The sequence below is a fragment of the Gavia stellata genome, chromosome 6 (assembly GCF_030936135.1).
Source record: "Gavia stellata isolate bGavSte3 chromosome 6, bGavSte3.hap2, whole genome shotgun sequence".
Taxonomy (NCBI): Eukaryota; Metazoa; Chordata; class Aves; order Gaviiformes; family Gaviidae; genus Gavia; species Gavia stellata.
This window is the reverse complement of record NC_082599.1, coordinates 40445391-40470141: the sequence shown is the minus strand read 5'-3', so window position 1 is coordinate 40470141 and position 24751 is coordinate 40445391. Positions and strand designations below refer to the sequence as shown.

Below are 24751 nucleotides of genomic sequence, written 5' to 3'. Positions count from 1 at the left end.
ATCGTTTTTTGTCACTGTCATTAGCGGCACTCTATTTTGGGTAGGTACGGAAGGATTTGTTGTAAAGTATTCAATTTGCTGTGTTCAATGGGGAATCTCTGAAGCCCCATCTAAGTGTGGAAAACTGAGAATCATCATCCTCACTTAAAATTTACTGTATTTTCTTAATTAATCTTCCATTTTGTGTATTAAAAAATTGCTCATATTTATTCAGAATACTGATATTCTACGTACTGCAAAAAACCCTAAGCAAACTATTTTTATAGCGCAGATATATTTAATGGCTTTAAAATACGTGAGCAAACGAACTTTGAGATCCAGTTTGTCTTAATTATAGAGTCTCAGAAACTTAACATCATTATCTACTTGAGTGGATTTTCTTTTTTTCTCTTAATTTTTTGTGCCATTTGCTTTCTTGTCCAACTAAAACCTTGGGGCATACAGGTACGAACTCTACATGCCGTTCTCAGTAAAATACCACTGTGACTCTTGCTCTCATTAGGAGAGTTGAATATGTGGTCTCTTTTGAGGCTACTGTAATTGTCTCGCTCTGTGATTGCTGAGGCTACCCCTGAAGGCCAGGTTTATTGCTCGGTATATGAGCCCGCATCACGGGGAATCCCCATTGACATGACTTAGAGTGCTCGGGTTGGACTGGGGCAAATGCATGGCTCTGAATTGCCGTGGAATTGCAAGCATCTGTCCACAGGTTTAGTCTCAAATTTTTGGTATCAAGCAGGCAAGGTAAAAGGATGCTGCAAATTTCGCATGAAAAAGACAAGCCTGTTCTGAATTATGTGCTGCAGTGTGTATTTTCATGCTTTACCTCGGGTTTGCAGATTTATTGCTGAAGACTAGCAGCATACGTAGATGCCGGCTTGAAGGCTTCTTGTGCTTGATACGCACAGCTTGCTTCATTTCTGCTTCCTCTCCAGACCTCTTTTGATGGGGAAGGCAACTTGGAGTTTAATCTAGGACTCAATTTTGGGCCATCTTGTGCATTCCATTAAATTGGTGCATCTTGCGAGTGGCCTAGATCTCATTTCCCTCCTGCTTTGGCTCTTCAGTCTCCAAAGGGTTGTAAAGAAATTGTTCTACCATTAATTCTTATTTCCAACCCCTTGCACAGAAGCTGTACTCTACCTCAGTCTGTTGGGAGCTGCTCTAAAGTGATCAGGCAGGCAGGCCTGTTGCATTTATTTATTTAATGTTAGTCCTTCCATCTCTCTGCTCAGCCTTAGTCCTAGCATTTTCATACCTCACTTTCACAGTTTTGCTCTGTTTTGGTTTTTAGTGCAGAAGTCTCTTACTACTTCCGCAATTAAAATAACTGAAATACTACAGACCATATTTATACTGATATTAATAAGGGGGTTTTTTTGTTTTGTTTTGTCCCTGCTGAATTATTGTCTCTCTCTCCCTCTATGAGTATATATATAGTTAGATAAGCTTTTATGAGGGAGAAGAGAGCAACATGGGCTATTGGCCCAAAAAAAGGCTGGAAATTCTTTTGATAATTCTGGAACAAACTCACTGTGTGTTTTTAAACATTTAGATGTACCCCTTATCTTGAGTTCCTGTAACCTTCCATGAAAGGAAGATAACGAGTCACCTACCAAATGAAGAGATTGTAGAGATTAATTAGTATCTGGGCACTGCTTTGAAAATATGGCAGTGATCAAATGACATTGACTTTCCCACTTAGTATTATCTCACCTGAATTTTTTCTACAAAAAGATTTTCTAAATCATTGTTGTTAGTATTCACAAACAGGCTTGGGTTTTTCAGATTTTTTTTTTTTTTTGCACTTTATCAAACCACTGCAAAAGCATTTCTGAAGCAAGGTATTAATTTTTTCTCTTCCCCCATAGTACAGCTAGCCTAACTCTCAGGAAAACCAATAGCCAGTACATTATAGATGAGAAAATCCAGGCCTGATGTATAGTAGAATCTCAAGTCTCATGGTTTATTATGATTTAAAATATTTTGTAGGGGACATGCAATGTTTGGAATATATCCAGAGTCTGTGATACTTGTGGACATAGTAATTTACGTGCATTGTATTACTATTTTGAATTTTTTTAATATATTTGTGTGCACACCCCCCCCCCCCCCATCTGTAATGTCTTTTACATAATTTTGCTCTTGATGGTGACAGAATCACATTTTTTTCAGTTAGAGGGGTGTACGCTTGCATTCTGTAAAACGTATGCACACACAGAACAAGTGCTGGTATGTTACTGAAGTCTGAATAGTTTTGCACTTGTGATAAATATAGCTGTCCTGACTGCATTTTGATCAAAATTCCATGCTGTAGTGAATGACTGTCTGCGTCTGACACGGGCACAATATAGATCATATAGCTTCCTTTTTGTTCAAATATCCTGCCCTGAATCTGCATGCTGTTTTATGCAGACATCGTGCAGGCTTTATGTGATCTGGCAGAGACGCCAGACAGAAAGCTTGCTCAGAACATCAGTGTTTCTCAGTTCACCTGATCTGAAGGCACCTGGCCATCATAGAAAATAAACAGCGTAATAGAAATCCTCTGGCATTTCCTCGCTGCTGTTCTGACTCCCCCACCCTTCCGAAATCCCAACCAAAAAAAGTTGCATTTGCTAAAATTAAAATTTCCAGACCTATAAATAACTAAGGAATGAGCTATTAAGAGTTGCCAAAATGCATACTTTTTATGAGCAATTTTTAATTCATGCTTTATAAAACTGAAATATGTTTTTTGCCCTCCCCTTTCAATTTTACCTGTCTAGACCTGAGATCAAGTCCTTGGATTTCTTTGTTGCTTGTGATTCCCTTCTCTCCTCTTCCTCCTCCTCCTTCCCTCCCCCAATAATTAATAACCTGAGTAAGGAATGCAGCTCCTTTTTCTACTTTAGAAGTTACTGTACTTTAGATTTTAAAGGTGTCATTAATTATTTCAGGGAAGTAAATCCTTGAGGGCCTGGCCTCAGGTTTTGGCAGGCAGGGCCTTTCAACCCACCCCTCAGTTGCTCAAGAGCATTCACTCTGATGTCTCTTCAAGCGGACGTGGTATCTGGATATTTAAAACATTTTCAATTAACTATTAGAATTTGTGCCCATGATTTTTAGTCATCCAGGTCGAATGGGCAGTACAGAGCCTCTTGCTGACGGGATGGGGAGGATGAAATACGCGTGTTGGTAGAGCTGTGTGAGGACATTTGCAGGATACCCAACCTTTCAATTGCCCGATCCTTTAGTCGCTGATTTATGTTCTCTAGATGCATCTAAACACGCTCAGTGTTAAAGCTATGTCAGTCTACAACTGTTTTATCTAGGCAGTGCCCTACTGAAGGAGAAAACAGATAACTATTTTTTTCTGCCTCTTCATTAGAATTAACTATGATGAGGACATCAAAGTTCCCTTCCAAAACAGTTATGGGGCCTGGACTTACTGTGGGGAGAAGGGGAACATACCTTGTTTCTCAAATAAATGCAGTTTCTGATTTCAGAGGACTCTGTAAGGTGTCAGCGTGTCCTTTAGTATCTCTTCTGTCATGAGGTCTTGTGTTTCTGCTTCTGAAAAAGTGGAGAAGAGTCCAATAGAGGGATGGTGCTAGTGTTGACTTTTTTAATTTTTTTTTTTTTTTAAACACTCCTAAAGACATCTGTATGGAGATATAAGCAGCTGTCTTCTATCAGGCTTTCCTGTGAACGAGGTACAAAATTCATGCTTTTTAAGGGAATAACATTTTTGGGACTGTGCTCCCCACTTTGTATGCTAACCACTTGGGATTGTATCTCAGAAATTTTGAGAACTATGTCATGTGAACGATTATCTGCAGCATACGGACTTCAAGTTTTAGGGAAGTGACAGAATAAAAAAGGAACACAGCATGTTTTCTTCTGATACGTTTTCCTTCTAAAATGTGCACATGTTGTAGAACTGAGCCCTACTCGACTTCTGTTTTCACTCAGTGGTCCTGAGAATGGTATATAGAATAACTCACATTTTAAATATTTGCGGTGATGTTCTTTTTTTATATATATATATATATAACACCAGGCTTTTTTTTTTTTCTTTTTACATTTAGTGGCTTAAGAGGCAGTCAAGTAATGCACTGCTACAAAATTCTGTATTCATTCATTCATGTTTCTTACATACTTCTTAACACAGTCATGGCTGAGTGCAAACCCCGATTTATTTTTTTTTTCCATAACTTTATTAGAGGGTTAACAAGCCACTCCTTCAGTGTTCTTTAAAGCAAGATTGCAAATAAGTCTTTTTTTTTTTCTTATTGGCAAATTGTTGGCTGCAGAGTACTGCACAAGTATAAACAACATGAGAGATCCTTTAACATAACATGAGAGAGCCTTTAGTCGCTTTGCTCCCTAGCTTTGGAACTCATTGCCAATTGAAGTAAGGAAAGCTCTGGCTGTTGGGACTTTTAAATCTAGACTTAAAAGTTATTTGTTCTGTTTAGCATTTTTAAAATTATTCTATTAGGAATTGTATGTGCTTCAGTTTTAATTTTAACTCATAATGATTGTAAAGCACCCTGGGATGCTTGCATGAAGGGCGCTACAGAAACCCAAGATTGTATTGTACTGTGTTGTAATGTATTGTATTATTACATGGTGCTGGAGTTGGACCACGGACAATTCATATAGAAAGCATTTGAATACTTAGCTAAAGATAAGGAGTGTGTGTGGGGGGGTACTGTCTCTTCTTGCTTCTTTTCCCCCTTTTCTGTCAGTTATTTTATTAAACTACATTAACATGGCAGTTATTCCCTAAGAAATGCCAGCATAATTTACTGCTGCAAAGGGGCTCAAAATGTAAACCAGATGATAAACTAAAAATAAAAAAGTCCACATTAAGATTTAATTGCACTTCCCTTTCTATATTATGTTCTTATGTAAAATACATTACAAAACAGTACTTTCTTTATCACTTCCTTCACTTTTAACTGAATTTCATTAACAATAAAGAAATATATTGTCTCTGTTTCAGTAATGTCACTTGACAGTTAATCCCTTAACTTGATGTACATGTCTTTAAGATTTATATTTTTTTAAATTTTTTTTATAAAGAACATGATAGCACTGACTAGAGCCAAGTATTGCACAACCATGTGATTTGCAAGTTTCCCAGCTCGCAGCTTTGCCAGTGCAGGTCAATTCACACCTGCCACACTTATGCCATTCTGGTCCTCATGTTGCTTTTCCTCTGTGATTGTCAGAGGTAGAGAGAGTTGTGCGTGCAGCTCCTTCCTTCCCCCCCTCCCCTCCCCGCTCCAAATGTGTGGTAAACCTTGTGCATTGGAAGTGTCTGCTCAGGAATTAAATGGAGTTTAATTTCTGTCCATTAGGAAGCTGCTATCCACATCGCCAATTAAGCCTTCTATTTAAAGGGCAGGGAGGTACGTATGTCTACATCTTAATCACTGCTGCAACTGGTTTGCAGAGACCTTCCCCGACTGGTTCAGTTATTACTAGCAGTGGTGGGAGGCACAGAGATCAGAGTGGTTATAAAACCTACCCAAAAGCTGAGCAAATTCTGTAGGTGCTGTAGCGTCACTGTCAGCAGATTTAAAGCTGAGGTATGTCTGTGTTAGGGGACGCAGGGGTGTAGGCATAAAGATGCGTCTGGAGAGAATTACTTGAATTGATAATAATCTTTTACCTGACAGGAATGAAAGCAAAGCAGGACCCAGTTATTGAGAGGCAATGCTAAGAGACCAGCACCTCTCACCTTGTCAGACCAGACTCATTGCAGTTCTTGGCTCTAATCATAACTTAGAAGAAAAGAGGTGCATTTCTCAAAAAGACCCTGAGCAAAACTCTCAAAGCTTGCTCCCTCCCCACTTCTTTTTTCTTTTTTTAATTAATAATTAGGTTCTTCCTTTTTGTTTCCAAGAAATATGGTAGGAAAACCTAAGGCGAGGGTGAGCTTTGTCTCTCTTTCCTTGGACACTTCTTTAAGAACAGCACAAATAGTATCAGATTCCCTTGGTGCCTTGCAGCAGTGATCAGAGGACAGGTTTTTCAGGATAGCAGCAACCTCAGACCTGCCTCACTCCAAGCCATGAAATAAGCTACTCAAAAGGGAAAACTTTTGTTCCCCAGGGATGGGAACACATGAAAGGTTCTCCTCATATACACCTGTCTCTTAATTATTTTTATTTTATTTTTTAAGTACTAAGATTTCCTACACTGAGAGTTGCAGTTCTTTCGTAAGCGTGCGCCAGAAGAGGGGGGAAACTAAGCTAAAGCATAACCTGTGCCTGGCTGTGCCACCTTTCCAAAGGGTTTGATACTTTTTAGTAAAGTGTCTTGGAGAAGGATGAGTTTCGTGATGATGAAAAACTGAGGCACATGGCAAGGGCATTAGTATCAATGGCCTTTTTGGAGACGGAGAGAAGATTTCAGCTCCCTAAGTTTACCGAGTGTGTTTGTATTTGAATCAGTATATCTAGGCTCTCTAAGGAATGTGGGGGATTATTTAGATGTGTGTGTATATATATATACACACACACATATATATAGATATGTGTGTATCACAATAAAATTGCACCAAAATATACTTGCCAGCTAGTATGTCCCCAAGCTCTTAAAGCTGTGCTCACTATTCTGCACATCTTGTAAGGAGGGGCTTTGTGTGCTAAATCTAATCTAGATACATTTTATTTATTTTAATATGAGGGGTAACTAAGAACAATTTAAACCCTCAAAGTGCATGTGCATATTCCACATGGAAAGCTAGCTGGAACATTTCTCTTTCGAGATACCTTCATCGAGTTTTGCATCTTTTTATGAATTCTTCAAAGCGCCTGTACTTACCACAAACTCTTGTCAGTGAAAGGCAGCAATACAGAGGAGAAACTAGTATCTTGGCTAACATAGCTGCTTAAAATGTCACCTTCACATGATTTTACTTAACAGCAGTTAAGAATCCATAGCAAATTTCATGCTATAACTCCTTTTTCTCCTGGCAACTTTTTACGTTTTTCTTAGGACGGAAAGAAGTTTGTTCATGTGCTTTTAGCAGTATAAATATCCTCATAAAATCTGGGTCTATATGATTAAAGAGGCACATGTGCTGAAACAGTAAATCTGACACTTAACCGTTTGAACGAAGGATAGGCAGAGGATGTTACATTTGGCACTAGAGGGGTATTTAAGCAAGCAGTCAGAGGCATGAGAGATGCACTGACTAGGAGCAGCAATCAATGAAGTTCAAACTAAAAGCTTATCATACATTTAAAAAAAGAAAAGGTACATATCTAGTGAAAGAGAATACCATGGGATGTGGTGAAAGATCCAGCACAAGAAGTCTTCAGATCAATATCAGATGTTTGCTCTAGCTCAGCCACAGGTAACTTGGCTGAATTCAGAAATTGCTGTTTCTAGGGTCTGTTTCTATGTAGAGTCCAAATAGATGCTCAAAATGGTCCATTTTGGTTTAAAAATCTGCAAAAACTTGTGTAGGAAAAGAGATCAAAGAAAGGGTTTATCCTAAACACCAAAAGAAATTCAGCAAGACAACTGTTAGAGCTACTGAGTCTGATGACTTCTTGTCTGGACATTGTGCCTTAGGGCTCAACTTCATGCCAGACATCTGATGCTTTGCCTAGCAGAACAGTGGAATCCGAGAAGAGACTTGCTGAAAATCATGTCCTATTTCCCAGCAAGGAAATCTTTCTTAACATGGTGGATAATGCTAAGCAATTTTGAAGAGCCTTTTGCAAAAACTGTAGTGGAAAACAACCATTGTGGTTGGTTGAAGATAGAACAATTAGCAACATATCTCTATCAGGAGAATTTATATACTTGATTTTTGTGGACAAGTTTTGTATCCCCAAAGCTGCATTTAATACATTAATATATCTGAAATGTCCCCTATCACACAAAACATTTGTATTGGGATAGCATTTGGAAGCATGTGCATTGGGATTATAATTTCCAGATGGGAAACAAGTCAGAAACTTTCTGACCTGGCTGGAACAGAGTGGTTGGAAATAAAAGCGATCCACCTGAGAGGAAGGCTGAAGGTGTCTCTTACTCCAGTTTTTCACCAGATCAGTCTGTGAGATCTCCAAGGCCCCACCTACCCCGACCTTTATTCCTGTACAAGAAATGCTGGTTTGCCCTGTCCGCATCCATTGCACACGATCTGGATTATCCTCCTGGGCTCCAGCTTCCTCTAGTCTCATTCCTTGCGTCCTGAGGAGAAGAGGTGAGCGTAGGCATGCAGGCTTCACGTCGTGCACTGCATAGCGTAGGAACAGCAGCAGCCTGGAGAGGGAAATAGTTGGGGCTGAGGACCTTGTCTCCACATTACGGGACTGAGAAGGAGGGATGGAGCTTACTGTGGAGTACCTCAGCTCTGGTCCTGTGGACTTCAAGTCCAGCCACGGTTGGCTGGTTTGGCTTCATCCAGCAGCAATTCTGCCTGTGCGCCCTGAGATGGCTTCGTGGTGGGCACTGAAGTAGGAGCAATGGGGAGAGCCCTTGAAAATGTGCATTCCCAATTCAAGATAGAAGAGCAGTTTAAAGCTATCTAGTTACTTCATAACAGCTTTTTCAAGCAGATTCGTGGCTAAAATGGATAGTGCTTTCCTTTCCTATGGACCTCTCTGGTTTCAGAGCTCTTCTGGCAAAGGCACTTGCAGAATCAAAAGCTTAGGGTGTTATAATTCACCCCTCAAAATATAGAACCATTTTCATTCCATGAAGTAAATCAAGAATTAACTTATTAAATATTGGTTACTTTGCATTTTATATTTTATCCAGGTTGATTTTAGGAAGGGTTTAGCCAGGACTTTTACTACAAAGTACCTGCCATTTACAAATATTGTGCAGTAAAAATCAGGATTCTTAAAAAGATTCATGTTGGACATCTGACAATGAAGACAAAAATGTCTTGCGTCTCCTTGTCTTTTATAGGTTGAGGTTGTGACTTCTTTTTCTTTCTTTTTTTTAAGTCTAAGGCAGTATGCCATAAAGCTTGTAAAGCAGTTGTGAAGTTCTTCAATCTTAATTAACATTTCCCACCTACCTATCTTTCTCTCTTTTAAGCTTTTAACCTTTGTAGATATAAGACTAGTATCTTGGGAAGCAGCTTTTTATTTGAGCTTTATTTATATCCGTCAGTGGGAGATGCTCGGAAAACATTGGGAGAATGCTGCTCTGTCATGCAGCAACTGGGAATTTACATTACAAAATGGTAAAAATAGTGCGAGGATCAGTTCCTTCAGATGCTGAATCCTCATTTCTGACTTTCAAAATCTTCTCGTGTGTGGGTATATTTCTACATGTATATTAAATACATGTATATATATGTATATATGATTGGGGTTCTTTTTGTTTTAGATCTTCCCTCATTATATTCAATGTAGCTTTAAGTTTACATTAATATGTACATTTATAATACTTAAAGACAACATAAGGCAGAAAAGGAGGCGGAGACAATTTAGGCTATACAAGGATAGGAGTAAGGAAGAAAGACGTGCTTGTGTATTGGAAGAAAAGCTTGTGCTGTCATTTTCAATCTGCCTTTAGGCAGTTTTAACTTATATGACCAACATTTGCCATGCAGATCCTTACTTCTCCTGACCGTGGCAACAGTATGGAGGTCAGATAGCCATCCAAGTGCAATGCCAAAGGCACAAACAAAAGTTTTTTTCTTCTCTGTCCATCTGTGGGTTTTTCCCTTATCCTACATGTTTATAGGGCATATGACAACAAATTCCATTGCATTACTTGCTATAGTTTAAGGTAATGGATGAAGGAATTTAACATAATTCTTCATATGCAATTAAACTGTCCATTTCATGATTCCTTGTCTAAAAAACAGCTAGTGGCTAGATATATTTGGTCCGCTTTTATTCATAGTGGCAGATTATAATTCTCTGCCATACCAGAATATTAGGAACAACTTTTTGCCCTGGTTGGGTTTTTGCAGTACGTGGGCTGGCGTAGGCTCAGGCAGGCTAAAATCTTTGATTTGGGGATAATCTTGTGTTATCCGGTTGAGGCTTGAAAGTTCCCTTCTCATTTGAAAAATGTTAATGTAGAGTTTCCTGAGAAATAAGCACTCCTAAGAGTTCGGCTGGTATTAAAACCGATGCTTGCGATTTCTACACAAACAAAAGCCACTGATAGTGGCTAGGATCGGGGAAACAAAGTTCCTCTGTCCTTTATGAAAAGATCTTCACACACACACCCCCCCGCCCCAATCTTTAAGTTCTGTGCTGTTTTGCAACTTTATCACTATTCAAACTAGGTCTAGGGACAAAGGCTGGTAGCTTTTCTCTTTTTCTTTTTTTTAAAGGCATCTTAGGGTTGCAGCATTGGCACATGGTACCCTGCTGGTGTCTAGGGATGTAAAGTGGAGGATTTATGGAAGGCAAAATAGAATAGAGCCTTAAAAGTTTGGCTTTAAAAAATGGAGCTAGTAGTTTGACAGATTGTTCAGTAAATGTTCATTTTATTGAGAATTATAAAAAAGGTGCTTAACGCCTCTGTGCCATTAATATAATACATTAAAAGGTTACTGTCAAGATTAGTGTTTCAGCTCTGAAAATTGACTGTAGGGTTTATGAGCAGCACTGTTCATATTCTACTTGGAAGACGAGGTATCTTCTACTTACCACTTGACAAAACCATTATGTTGTTACAAGGCTTTATACTGAAAAACTTGATAAATAGTAAAACATAAATAAAATCTCATTTGAAAAGCGGGAGAATAGTTCCTGTCTGTCTTATAGCCAGATTTAGCAGATGCGGGTTTGAATGTAAAACAGTTGTGAAAATAGCCAGTGTCAAACTAGTGCAAAATTAAACTTGTGGGGTGTTCTGTTTTCAGTGTCTGTTATTGTTGAAGTACTCCATTTCAAAAGCATGCATTCCTTCCTACAGAAAAAAAATCAGATTCCTTAGTTGAAATTAATTAGCATTCAGAAACCAGATAGCATGTTTTTGGGTATTCATGAGATCTCTGTTTGAAAAAATGTTTTTAACTTGTAGAAATGTGTTGCAACACACAGATGGGAAGAAAAAGAAAAAAAAAATCTCTTTAGCAAGCACTGTGTGTAAAAGGAATATTACATTTTGCACGCTCCTGATTACCCTGTGTAAACAGTTTTTGACATCTGTCTTTATAGTTTTCGAGGAGAGGAAGACTTTGTTAAAAGAACCATTTTTATACAGCAGTCACCATTTCAGTCTTGCTTTACCTGTATTATGAAAGCAGATGGTCTGCATGTCTTTTGAATATTTATAACTATCAAAAACAATCTCTTGCTATTCACCCTTAGGCTTATGAGATGTCAGGACTGTTCTGGTTGAAAAAAAATCATCTTGGGTGTTTACAGAAAGAGGATTACATTAAGCTGAAATGACTATACATTTTCCAGTTTAATATTTGTCCATCAGCTGTTTAATCGTATTTAGATAATTGTGTAAATAAGTTGTTGCAGCCCTTGCCCCTTCCACTGAGCAGGCTTGAAGCTTTAAACACTGATGAATGAGTTGCAAAAAAGCTTGGATTTTTTTTTTTTTTTTCTCCTAGTTAAACAACCTGGAAGGCCCAAATAAGTTTTGGTTACAACGCTCCTTTTGAGGGAAATGTTTAATTTGCAAAGGAGTTCCCGATATCTAATTCATCCGAGTTGTTTTAGGAAGCTGCTGTGTCTGTTACTCTCTGCTAAGTCTGTTAGTATGTATTTGTTCTGTGTAAATACTGCAGCCCAACTACCCCTTCATGAGGCATGAAAACACCCTCATTCTGCCCATATAAAAATAATTTTAAGGTTATTTAGGGGAAGTTTTGGGACTGTGGGGGTTAAAAGCTTTTTTGACTGGAAGCTGAGCAATCACTGATAACAGATTTTGCTGTGGTTGGTTGATTTGGCAGAAAAGCCTGAACAGTTTTGGTTTAGATGATTGAATTAACCTGATTAACATTGTTTTTGTTGTTTTGCAAAAAGGACAACAGTATACTTTTAACAATGATCGAACAATACTTTACCTGGTTAGAGAGCAGTGTTAGAGGCAATGACTCAGAAATGCCTCCCTTGTAGCACCTGCAGCGGTGGCTGCAGCAACCAGCTGTCAGGAAAGGCTCGGGTCCTTCCCGTGTCTTGCAGGACGCACCTTGCATTAGATTCTGGCACAATACGAAAGGTGTCTGATGCTACCGTTTTATCGTGTTTTATTTGATGGGCATATGAAAAGAGTGCTGGTTGAGATTTAAGATATTTCCCCAGAGAGTTCCCCAACTTCTTCGAGAAATTATGGTGTCTGGATTTCGAACCTCTGGTATTTAATCTTCCTGAGAGAATGGGATTTGGTTCAAACTATGCTGGGTGAACCTCAGCTGAACTTTAGAACGAGTTCTACCCCTACCTCCACACAGTTGTTGGATGCCTAATTATAATTAACTTATTTGGCTAAAAAAAGAGCACTTGGGCTGCAGCAGATGGTATCATTCCAGAATAGTGGGATTTCTGTGAAGGTGGCACCATTTCAGATGAGATCTCCTGATTCTCAGAACAGGACTGCAAGTGATGTGGTTGGGGGGCGGGTAGGGATGGAGAGAGGGGAAAGAGGGAAATTTGGGATCTTGAAGTCTCATAACTTACTGTCAAGGATGAACTTCTAGGAGGTAGGTTAAGACGGCGGATCTGTGACCAGTTTTTGCATTCTATCAATTTTCTTTGCGACATGTGAAAAAGAAATCAGATTATGAGTGATGAATGTGATGCATTTGAATACGCCTGCTATTTGTATGATATATTTATATTCATCGTCCTTGCACATGGAAAGTATCTGCCTCTGTGCCTCACAGATAAGGAATGCCTATGTACAGTAGTACCTGAATATGATGTGCTTCAAATACAATCATTTTCATTTTGATTATTGATAAGTATAATCCAAGACATGGGGAGCTCCTCATGTGTAATGACCCAGGAAATAAGAAAAACTTCAATATGCCTCCAGTCTAGATCGTGGATCTCTGAAGACCACTAACTTATAGGGTTAATGTGCAGTTTTAGGCCCTAAGCATAGTGGGCATTGGTATATTTGATTGCCATTAAAACATAGAGGAATTCTACAGCAATAGGAATTATATAGGAATTTCTATAGCAAAGTGCATCTCTCTGCACTGACGTGACTGCAGGTGTGATGACAACAAAATAAATAAAGCATAGAAACAATGAAATTCAATGTTGTCAAGTTATTTTCTGAGTTAACAAGGTAGTAATATTTTATCTGGCTTGTAAAATTTTGCCTTCAGTGAATTAGTAAATAAATCATTGATTCCTCCTGATGAGGATTCTTAACGTAGGTAATATCACTTGAATGTTTGCATGAAGTGTTCTCAAAGAAAAAGCAAGACAATTTTCATTTTAAAATGTGTTGATAATGTCTGTGGGGTTTTTTTTTTAATCTGCTTTGAAGAGCTAGAGTAAAATCCCAATATTAGCCATCAGAGCCTGAAATTCACATGGTCTCAAAGAAGCTAAAATTCCTAGCAGTGTTATTTAAACAGACCAGTCCCCTATTTGGTTGTAAAATAAAGTAACTGCATTAAATTTATTCCTGAAGAAGCAGGGGATGTCACAAACTGCCAAGTCTTTGGCATATCTTCTTTGTAAAATGACATGGAAAGGAGGACTAGGAAATCCTAGACAAACGTCTTCATCGATAGTGGGTAATTTACTGAAATTATTATTAATATACATGTTTTCATACTTACTAAAGTTATTTGAGCAGGAGAAGACATCTGAAAGGGGCAAAGTAAAATGAGAGAAAACTAAATGACATCCAATGTGCACAAGCTAATATAGGAAACATTACACGTGCAGTTCCCCATTTTGCACATGCAGATCTTCAAGTTTTGTGTGTATAGTAACTGTGCATTCATATAATTTGCCAGTTCAGATCCAAAGGGCTTTCTAAATCATGCCTTATGTATCATGTGCCCATGTTTAAAATGGTTTAATCTGTAAAAGAGCTTAAACAATAATTTTGTAAGTATTAGACATTAGTGATACTCCAATTATATTGGAAATTGAAATTGGGTTCGGCGCTGAGCTTGGTTCAGGTCATTCAGGCTAGAATTGCAGTAGTCTATTAAGATTTCATTCTCCTTTTATACCACTGACAAAAGGCTTCAGGCTAATTTCAGAAATGCCAGATTAATATCAAGGAATGGTAAGAATTTTGGTGATTCAGAGAAACATTAAAATAGCTGCCTGGTGAGTAGAGGGTATCCACATTTGGCATAAATAATACTGCCTCACTCTAGCAGTTCTGAGCCTCCACACATAGCATGTTACTGAGTAATATGTTAGAAAATGGTTATAATAAACTTCACTAAGATCAATAATCAAGGTACTTTTATTCAGAAGCTGAACATGCCTTATAAAAGAAGACTTACAGTAATATTTATTGCATTTTTACTCCAAACTCATTCTTCTAGTCGTTATTGCAGTTTGTGTAACAAAGGGTTGATGCTGTACATCGATTTTATGACAGCACAAATATAGCTAAATGTTACATGCTGAATAGCGAAGAAACATAATAATCAGGGCTTTGTCTTCTTGACTGTCATTGTTTTCTCAATACGCTGGACAATTCCTGTAGTTAAGCTAGAAGTAACTACTTTCCACAAAGAAATCTGAAGGGTGGCAAAGTTCAGTCTATTGAAATTACATTTGCTAATTTTGTTGTTCATACATCATATACTGAGTATAATTTTCAAGTTGGAGCATTATCTCATTTTGCAAGGCTTAGTCTTAATTGATTTTGTAAAAGAATGTACTGGAACTGAAAGTTTTATGCATTGTAAATTCCACTATTTTAAAATTGGTCAAAACTGAGCAGAAGGTAAATTTCTCACTGTAGCTATCTGATATCTCGAGAACCTTTTAGAAAAAATCATCTCTATCATCCTTTGGTCTATTTTACAGCTAATATTCAGTTACAGAATTAGACATGACAATAAGAGCTTTTCATAAGCCTGTTTTTTGTGAGTCACTTAAAATACCCTGTTTAGGAAAAGCAAATCTGGGTTCATTTTGGGTTGTTACATACATATTTTATTTTACTATAAACCCCCTTATTTTATCCTGCTGATAGGTCATTCAGATAAACTTTCATCCTACCATTTTCTGGGGTCTGCCCTGTGATAAGTGGCACAAAGGCAATGGGCATGGGTAACTTGGGCATTGCTTGCATTTTTGGAGTCAGCGTAGGATTTGTATGCCTGTAAACTTGTGTGGGTACATGAAGGGTCAATCAAATTTAAAAGCAGAAATAGTACAAACAAAATGCACTTTCAAGATTCACATCTTCCATCCAGAGCCCATCCCATTGTCTGACGTTTCTTGGTCGATAACTTTGTTCTTCCCTTAGTACATCTGCTTTTTTTTCTCCCATTTACAATATACCTTGGCTTGTTTTTATGCTCAATTAATGAGTTTTTTAAAAGGCTTTGGACAATAGGATTAAAAATGCAATATGGTTCTCAAACTCTAAAAATATAATGGTTTCAACAATTGAAATAATTTGTGCTTTGACTTGTACTGCTCTGTATTACAGATTTTTTTTTTTCTTCTCCCCTTTTCACACAGAGTATGATTTCTTCCATTGTGAACAGCACTTACTATGCAAATGTCTCAGCAGCAAAATGTCAGGAATTTGGAAGGTGGTATAAACATTTCAAGAAGGCAAAAGATATGATGGGTAAGCAAAAAAATAAAAAAAAATTGCTGTGATGGTGGATACATACCATTATGTGTCACGTTGAGGTCTGTCACAGTCATATAAGAAGCCAGGTCCCTTCACAATAAGTTTAGGATGCTTTTGATGAGTAGATGTAGAAAGTTCCTGTATAGTGAAAGAATTAATTTAAATAAATATTTGCTATTGAAACAGCCAAACTGACTTGGGTTGCCAGAGATGTAAAGCTGTCATTCTGTAAATCTAGAGATCTTCTACCGCCCAGAATAATTGTTTAAAAAACCTGTTCCTGGAACTGTGATGGACTGATTTTTTTTAATGTATGTATTTTTTTCTTGCTCTGGCTAATGTATATTTAAAGAAACAGGGTTCTATAACTATCACTGCCTTCCAACAAGAATGCTATAATTTTATAAATTCATATCTTTATCTGACTTTGGGACCCTGATTTCAATTCATTTTAACAAATAGTTGTTGTGACAATTGTTTGCTTGTTGTAGCGAGCACAAGTAAATTCGTGGAGAAAAAAAATCCATCAGTGGGACATATTAATTCTGTAATACCTTTTATCTTTCTGTATTGTCCCTTTTTAAAACTATCTCTTAAACCTGTTAACATAATTTTGAATGCTTTATGTCAGAAAATTTCTATGTAGTTTTCAACAGAATGAAGAAATGGGACCTCAATTTGGATTGAATTTTGAGCTTGACTTAGCTTTCAGTATTTGAAGCAAAATCATTCATCTACCAAAACGGGTTCCTTGCCTTTTATAGCTTAAGGCTGTAATGAAGACAATGCATCACTTTTGTGATAATTGCTTGAATTACTATTCCAAGTGAATGGCCCACTTGGGTTGATCTCTACTTTCTGCTAGTGAAAAAAGGCGGCTCCTTTCCTTTATCTACTTTGTACCTTCTGTGCAACACTGAACCCTTCTTCTGAGACCACAGAAGTGGGTAGTAAGGTGGTCCATATGCGATGCAGCAGAGTGCTTGCATGGGGGGGATGACCTTTCCGCAGCATCCTCTCCCATGTCCATCACTGCAGCGCTCCTGCACAGCGCAAGTTATGCAAAATTTGCCTTACATGATCTGCCAAGACAGATTCACCATCCATTTATTCGGGGACAATGAAACCAGTGCATAGGAAACGTGTGTGTGTGTATTCCTATGTAACCTAATGCTGGGGGGAGAGGCCTTACTGCCCCCAAAGCCGCACGGACGAGGAGCAGCGGGTGCTCTGCTGGGGGACTGATCCAGGCTATGAGCACCAGACCTCTCCGCAGAACAACCCGCTTGGTTTTTTTTTTTCTTTTAATTTCTGCCCATGATAGGACAGAGGGGGAAGGCAGGGCTGTGGGTGGGAATCCAGGTGCCAGTTTCTTCTTCCAGCTCTCATCACTGTGGAGGAAAGGGTGGTCTTGCACTGAATGACTGTTAGTGAAGATCATAATTACTATGAAAAGCTCAGACACTGCTTTTTTAAAAAAAATATGCTTTACTAGTTATAAGAAAAAAATTGCTACAACACTTTTGTGAAGATACTGGAGCTTTGGTTTTTAAATAAAGCATATTTCCCTAAAGCTATTTCCAGACCAGCATTGCTAAAGCTCTAGAACTGAGATTGTTTAAAATGAAAAAGTGACACACATTGATAAAAAGGAGGCTCCTTTACATCAGCCTATAGTTATTTTATATTGTCTTATCATGCACAAGAGAGGAGCTGGAAGAACTCTTGTAGTTTAAAAAACTGTGTTGTTAATTAAAAAGGAGGGTGTGTCAAGGCAGATGAGTTAATATACGAAAAAAAATCAACCATGTTGCAAGTCACTGAAAAAAAACATGCATACATGGTTGCAAGATAAAGCAGCCCATCTGTGTAATTTACATAAATTATACTAGTTCCTAGCAGTCCCATACAATTGATGCAGCATCTAGAAGTCACCGGAGCACGGGGATGTGCACACCCCACCCTGCTTGTTACAGATTTCCAGTGGCTGGGAACCGCAGATGTCGTGGTGGGGACACCACGGGAGGAACAAAACCAGTCACCGGGGGCTTCTCTCTCTGGTTGGGGCGTGCTTTCCCGTAACAGCCCTCCTTATCCTTTGCGCAGATGCGCCTACCGTGTCATTCACATCTTCTGCAGCTCACAGAGTGGTTCCCCGTCTCTCGTCCTTGCCCCTTCTCCAGTTGCTTGCTGCCTTGTCTGAAGTCCCCTGCATCCATCGCTGCGGGGATGCACTCTGCAGCCCATGCTTGCGGTTCGGTTGTGTTGCGCCTTTGCAAAAATCTCAGGAAGTTACTCCTTTGCCATACGTGGTTTCCAGCACGTGGTTTTGCCTCTGATATTCTGCTGGTTCCTCCAAGGGCCCAGTGATGATGATGGGCAGTTTATTGGATGCTTTTTAAAAAAAGTATTCACTACACCGTTATTTGTAGGTAAATTTTGAAGGCAAATAGCTGCAACAGTGATGTTATGGGTCTGCTGATCTAGGCTGGAGAGTACAATAAGCTTGAACCTGAACGCGCCATTTTACATTTATTTTTATTAGCACATCTTGCAAGGAGCGTGAAGTTTGCGATTTTCAGTCTTATGTTGGCTTTTTCAATGTTTCTTTTCCATCGTAGTTGAGATGGATAGCCTTTCTGAACTATCCCAGCAAGGTGCCAACCATGTCAACTTCGGTCAGCAGCCGGTCCCAGGGAACACAGCCGAACAGCCTCCATCCCCTGTTCAGCTTTCTCATGGTAGTCAACCATCAGTTCGGACCCCGCTTCCCAACCTGCACCCTGGACTTGTATCTACTCCCATTAGCCCTCAGCTGGTAAATCAGCAGCTGGTAATGGCCCAATTGCTGAACCAGCAGTATGCAGTGAACAGACTTCTAGCCCAGCAGTCCTTAAACCAACAGTACTTGAACCACCCTCCTCCTGTCAGTAGATCCATGAACAAGCCGTTGGAGCAGCAGGTCTCAACAAACACAGAGGTGTCTTCCGAAATCTACCAGTGGGTCCGTGATGAACTGAAACGAGCAGGAATCTCACAGGCAGTATTTGCACGTGTGGCTTTTAACCGAACTCAGGTCAGTTGTCTTTTTTCTTTTTTTTTTTTTTTTTTTTAAAATCTAAGAGTCCCTTCTTTCTCTGTTTAATAACTACCACCTTTTAAGTCCCTCTCCTCACTTCTGCCTTGCCACTTAGCTCCTGTGAAGGAACCACGCTTCCTTGCAGGACCAGTGTCCTTGTTGATACAGTACAGAAATCTTCAGTGACTGGTTTGTGGCAATACCTGCTGTTCTTACAGACACCTTGGTTCCTCTCCAGTTGTGATGGTTTGTGAATATCTTAAACTTAATCTTTGCTGGAAAGGACATGAACAGCTCTATGCAGAACCATTCACAGTCACCCAACAGATTGCCTTTCGTGTTGCAAAGGTATACCCATACTGACCACATGCATGCACTGAACAACCTGTCTTCTTTCACAGGTGTACCTGAGATGGTCTTTTATTCTTGTTTGCATTTATTTTTATTATTTTCTAGTGAAAGTCTTAATAACATCTGTTCAGGCTTCTGAAAAGATTAAAAAATAAAAGCTTTACTTTTAGATCATCTACTCTTTTCATGTATTTTTGTAGTTTGTTGCAAAAACAGTAGTTGCTGAGGTTGCCGATGTCCACGTCAGAACATGTACGTCAGCTCTTCAATGCAGAAAAAGCTAGCCCTAGCAAAGCTGATAAGTAACACTAAAATGTGTTATTTTTTACACCTGTTTTAGAAGCTAACCCTGTTATAATTTATTCTGCTCTATGAATTTAACTTAATGCCATGTTGCATGGAATTTAATCAAGCAGAAATTATGGAAGAAATGTCAGTATATCAAATGCAAATAATGAGATCTCAAAATTTAGAAGTCTGTTTTAACAGAAAATAAAAAAGGAATTTTTTAAAAAGGAAATATTTAAAGAAGATGTAGGTAAATTTGTTTTGAGTCCACATTTTTAAACTTAAGGAACAAGTATTTTTCCATTGTAGAATACAGCCAAAAAATCATAATTTGGGCTTCTCTTGAAATACTGATGTTTCTCCCTGCATAGCTTAGAGAATAAAATTCTGTTTCAAATGCCCTGGTACCAGGTTTGAATCAGCATGTCATTTGTAATTGTTCTGAATTATTATTGCCTTAAAAATTTTTACATCTTCCTTTAGCTAAAAAAAAGTAGAGTCATCGTGTGAATTCTCTGTAGAGCTCTGTGTGTGTGTGTGTTTCCTCTCAACAGCAGAGGAGGTTTTCAAGATCTGGGTCTTTCATTCCAAATTTCGTGGGATACATGAACTCATGCAAGGATTATGTAAGTTAGGTTCAGGCAGTGTCAGTTGTTATCTTTACAAATAAGTGACATAGAATTTCATTTAATACAGTGTTTAATATTTCAACTACTGATAATGTAAAGTATTGAAATAATAATAGTAGCTTCAAGTTACCATGGTTTGCAGCTGCCATCTTACCTGGGCAAAAAGCCGAGCAAATAATTCAGAAAATAAATAGTTTATTAGATATTTACTTCTTTCTCAGACTTGCCTAAAAGCAGTTTGGAGGGGGGAGGAAGCTGAGAGAAAACAAAGTAATTTGTTAATTTTTTGTCAGGTAGTTTGTCAGCTTTTGGTCTCTATCATTTGTGCGTGAACAGTATTTGTTACCTGAAATACAAGGGCAATGAATTTATATGACACAGTATAAGAAGATGCTTTTCAGAAGTGATGAATGCAACTGTAGAACCAGATTTCTAGTGCAAATACTGGTTCCTGATTACTGTATATTTTTCTTACTACAAATGTTACTAAATATTTGTTTAAAGTTCAATTCTTCCACAGATGTTGTGGTTAACCAGCTTGGTAAAATGTGTTCAAAGTGACCCAAAACTGTGAGGAAACCCCAAAATGAACGTTGAAAACAAATCCCATGAAGAGCTATGAAATATATATGTAATGTATTTTGGCAATTTTCAACCAAATCTACTTGAAAGAACACAGAGTAGTATCTCTATTCCTACAAATTGTGTTAGCTAGTCAAATTAGTATTTGCAGTTAGCTACATACGATTTTGCAGTATTTGTTATGTATTGTGGCAAATGTAGGGAACAGAAAGGAAAAATACTAGGAGCCTAAGCAAGTGTTGTCAAGTGTTGCCAAGAAATATCTCAGCATACTTTTAATAAGAAGCGAAGCCCCATTGAAATCCAGAGGAGTTTGTTGTAGGCACATTTCACCTTTGCCAAACAGAAAATTGTTAATTGTACCCACAGTAACTGCTAAGGTCCAAGTATAAATACAGGCAGAGGTACCTGTGATTCTTATAAGAAAGCATTTAAATTTGTTTTGCTTGCTGTACATCAGAATTTATCTCAGGTTATTCAAGGATACATCACATCTAACTAAAATTAGGGCAGCACTTTAATAACCGATGATATTTAGATGTTAATTTCTAATATTGATGTAATGTCTTTTGTGGTTTTTTTTCTTTTTTGTCTAGAGCAAGTGAAAATGCTTGTTTAAATTCATCTACTGTTTTCTGAGATAAAAAGCTAACTCAGGCTTACCACTGACATTTTTGAAACTGTCATAAGCATATTTGAGCCGTGTCCAGGGACCATATCATGCCATCAGTTTCTGAAGGCAGAAAGATCTCACTGAAATTGGTTAGGAGTTCTGTGCAAAAAAACCGTGATGTTGAGATACGGTCTCAGATGAGACACTTTCAGCGTAAAAGTTAAGGAAGGAAGTGAACTATAAACTAAGAGTAATTTAGCTTAATGTTTTGGCAATAAAAATGGACTTTGGTTGAATTGGCTGAAGATGTTGGCACCTCTTGTTTTACAGACTTGTGCTCCACAGTATGAATGATTTGGTGGGGTTTTTGGGTGGAAAGAGCAGGTTGTGCCAGCTTAGTGTGGTTATTCAACACTTGGCCCTAATTTAGAGCGAGTTCTACCGGCTTAGTGTGGTTATTCAACACTTGGCCCTAATTTCCAAGAATTTTTGATTTGGGGGAAAAATGTTCACTGGAAATATTTCTGCTTCTTCCCAGCCCAAAGGAAAGAATTTGGTAAAATTACTTCTGAAAACTAGGGTGTCTTTTTTTTAAATTATCATCTATTTGTAAGGCAGAAAAAAACCCTCAGCCACACCTCAGAAAATTGAAAGAGTGTCCTTAATATCTTTTTGGATAACTTCCCCCCTACCCTTAACTTCAAAATGGTAGTTTCAAAACTGTGTAGTTCTCAGGAATGCGCCTTGCAAAGTTTAATCAAAGGGGAGTCCAGAAAGCTATAACTTGAATGAAAATTAGCGTCTATACAGGCACAATAGAACAATTGCTGTAGGGAGCAGAAGTGGTTTCGGAGGATGGAGCACCTCTCCCCATGAGAAATTTCAGTGGTCCTTCTAGGAACGCTTCAGAGGGCAGTGGGGTCTGAAGTGTTATTTGTCCTTCAGCGGTTGTGATTCCAGCTCACTGGCTGCGAAGAAACAGATTGAATCCTGTTAGCACCTCTTTGTAGTTCACCATGGAAAAGTTTGTTGAGTCAGGATTTGTGCTAGCAGATCCAAGTTTCACCTCAGGCATGGCTACCAAATGTGTGTACCACTCTCTATTTGCTAGGGTAATTTCAGCAAATTGAGCTGGTTATGTTTCGGTTGCCATTCGGCTGGATGAATAAACGTAGTATTTTTTCCAGCTGATGTCAGTGCACTGTGCAGACACCTCCACTTTCTTGAAAGAGCGAGTTCAGTTTTTTCCTGCGCTTTGCTGGTCAGAAAATGGCATTTGTCATCAGCTCACTGGCCCGGGTGGCAGCGAGCAGCTGCGGGGTGACGGTGCTCACGCATCAGGGCAGCCCCCCAAAGCGCGGTGCCCCGCGCCGGCCTCTGCCATCAGCAAAGAGGCTCAGCCTGCCCCTCCAAATCTGCAGCTAAACTGGGAGGTTCTCCACTCTCTTTTGTTCTTCTTGAGAGAGCTGGAGCAGAGCATCGGTGTTTGTTTGGCTGAACCACCTTCGGAGCCCTAGACAAATAAACAAACTCCTCTACCATTTCTGTCTTGTGTTTGTAAATGTAAACATGAGTCAGGAAACAGAAAGCCTGGGTTCCCACAGGCAAGTCTGACATTTGACTTGAAGGCGTAGCTTAACCTGGTGCATGGCAGGGTGACATGTACGTACTGCGCGAGCAAGGAATTGTGTTAGTCATGGTTGTGGTTGGAACTGTAACTCGGGGATGCCTGTCTCTCTTTGTGTGCACTTTCAACCATAACATTTGCTGCATGAACTCGGGTGCTGCTCTACGGAGGTGACCTCTCAGCTCCATCTTCGCGAAAGGAGGGGGAGTGCTTTTTGCTGCTTTTGCCACGTCTGACTATTGTAATTTTTCTCCTTCCCACCAGCGACAGTTTTTCATCACAAGGTTTTTGAGTACTTCTCACTGTTTCTGCCAGATACCTTTTCTCTCCCCCTCCTTTCTATTTCACCCCCATGCTTGTTTAAAGTATTAGCTGCCAGGATACATTGCCTTTCGTTCCTGTATAATGCCTTTTCTCTTCTGTGAAAACTTTTGTGTATTTAGGATTGTGCTCATGCTAATTCTGGGCAATTGCTATTTCGAGGGAGAACGCTTGGATGCGGTAAATGGCTCCGTGTAATTTTAAAACAAAATCTAAGTTTGCACAAACCACCTTCTCAGGCACTTTTTTTTTCTTCCACTTTGTCTTTGGCACACTTTATTTTCCAGTAAAATGAAAAATGAAGATGGATTATTCAAAATTGATAACAGTAATGGACCATCATGTAATGTTTTATTGAATTTGAGTTCTGTAAATTATGTGGTAGAGAGAAATTTGCCTGCTTAAGTATAACAGAAATTGCCACTATATTCATATAATTCTTCGTAGTGTAATTTAAGAAAAAGCACACTATCCATATCACTATTGAATAAAAGGTAAAAAGGTGCTATTACACTATCATGACAGCTCTCCTCTTGCTACTAAGCGACATAGATAAATGTGTCTGCTTATATCTTCCTTGGCAGGGATCCAGGCTTGTGGGTGGAGCTTGCAAATAATCTTCCACCTGGACATGGGATGGGAGCACCCTGCAACAGAGAGAGATAGTGTTCAGGGATGTTCTGCATGTTTTGGGGAGGTTTGGGCAAATTACATTTTTCTTCTGAGGGCTTTGAAGTTCTATCAGGCTGATAAAATCTATTTGAATCAGTGATTACGTTCAAAGAGGAGACGAACTGGGGGCCAGACAGGCAGTGTTTTTGTTCATATTGGCAGACACTTGCATTTATCTCCAGTTTTCAAGAATTCATAATTAGCTTTTGAAAGCCCTGATAATATTTATTGAACATTTTTGTGCAATTAGTAATGAATTATACTTGTGATCACGTGTAAACTTTCTTTTTTTCAACGGGACCTGGTAACATTTTAAGAAAATACATTTTCAGTGCAAAAAGAATACAGAGGAGGAACAGAGAGGAGGACTTTGAGCCTGACAGTGTTTATAAACTCTATGCAAAACAGCATTTAGCTTTTATGCAACCTGAGGTACAATATCAGGAGAGCACACCAATACTTGTACCTTGGAAAACCAGTTCAAGCCTGGTAAAATGAACAGTAAATCTTTGCATGTCAGCACGGGGCAGGATGTGAGAGCTGATGTTTTCTTTCTAGGATTTTTCCCATTTTACATCTTGTCTAACAATCTTTAGCTGAAGTTTGGCGCTCAGAAAATTGAAGCAGTAGCAATGAAGTAATATTTGGAGCAGGCAAACTGTATTGGAAGACTTTGCCTGCACCTGGTACTACACCTTCTTTTTATGTTATTTCCTCACATATTCTGACCTTTAGGTTCAAAGCTCCTAGAAGCAAACACCTCTTCCTTGCCTTCTCCCCATTCTCTCGTCTCCCCTCCTCTCTCCACATCTGTGTCCTCTGCTCTGCTCCCAGCTCATGCAAAGAGTCAT

The 24751-nt window shown here is 38.8% G+C and overlaps 1 protein-coding gene across 2 annotated transcripts in view; it reads left to right on the top strand.

The window, feature by feature from the left end:
* SATB1 (SATB homeobox 1) overlaps positions 1-24751 on the top strand; it is a 70338-nt gene that overhangs the window by 8276 nt on the left and 37311 nt on the right. For both annotated transcript variants that reach the window (XM_059818902.1, XM_059818903.1), the window contains exons 5-6: positions 15621-15732; positions 18360-18814. In XM_059818902.1, the coding sequence (XP_059674885.1) occupies positions 15621-15732; positions 18360-18814 (567 nt within the window). The remainder of the gene's footprint in view (positions 1-15620; positions 15733-18359; positions 18815-24751) is intronic.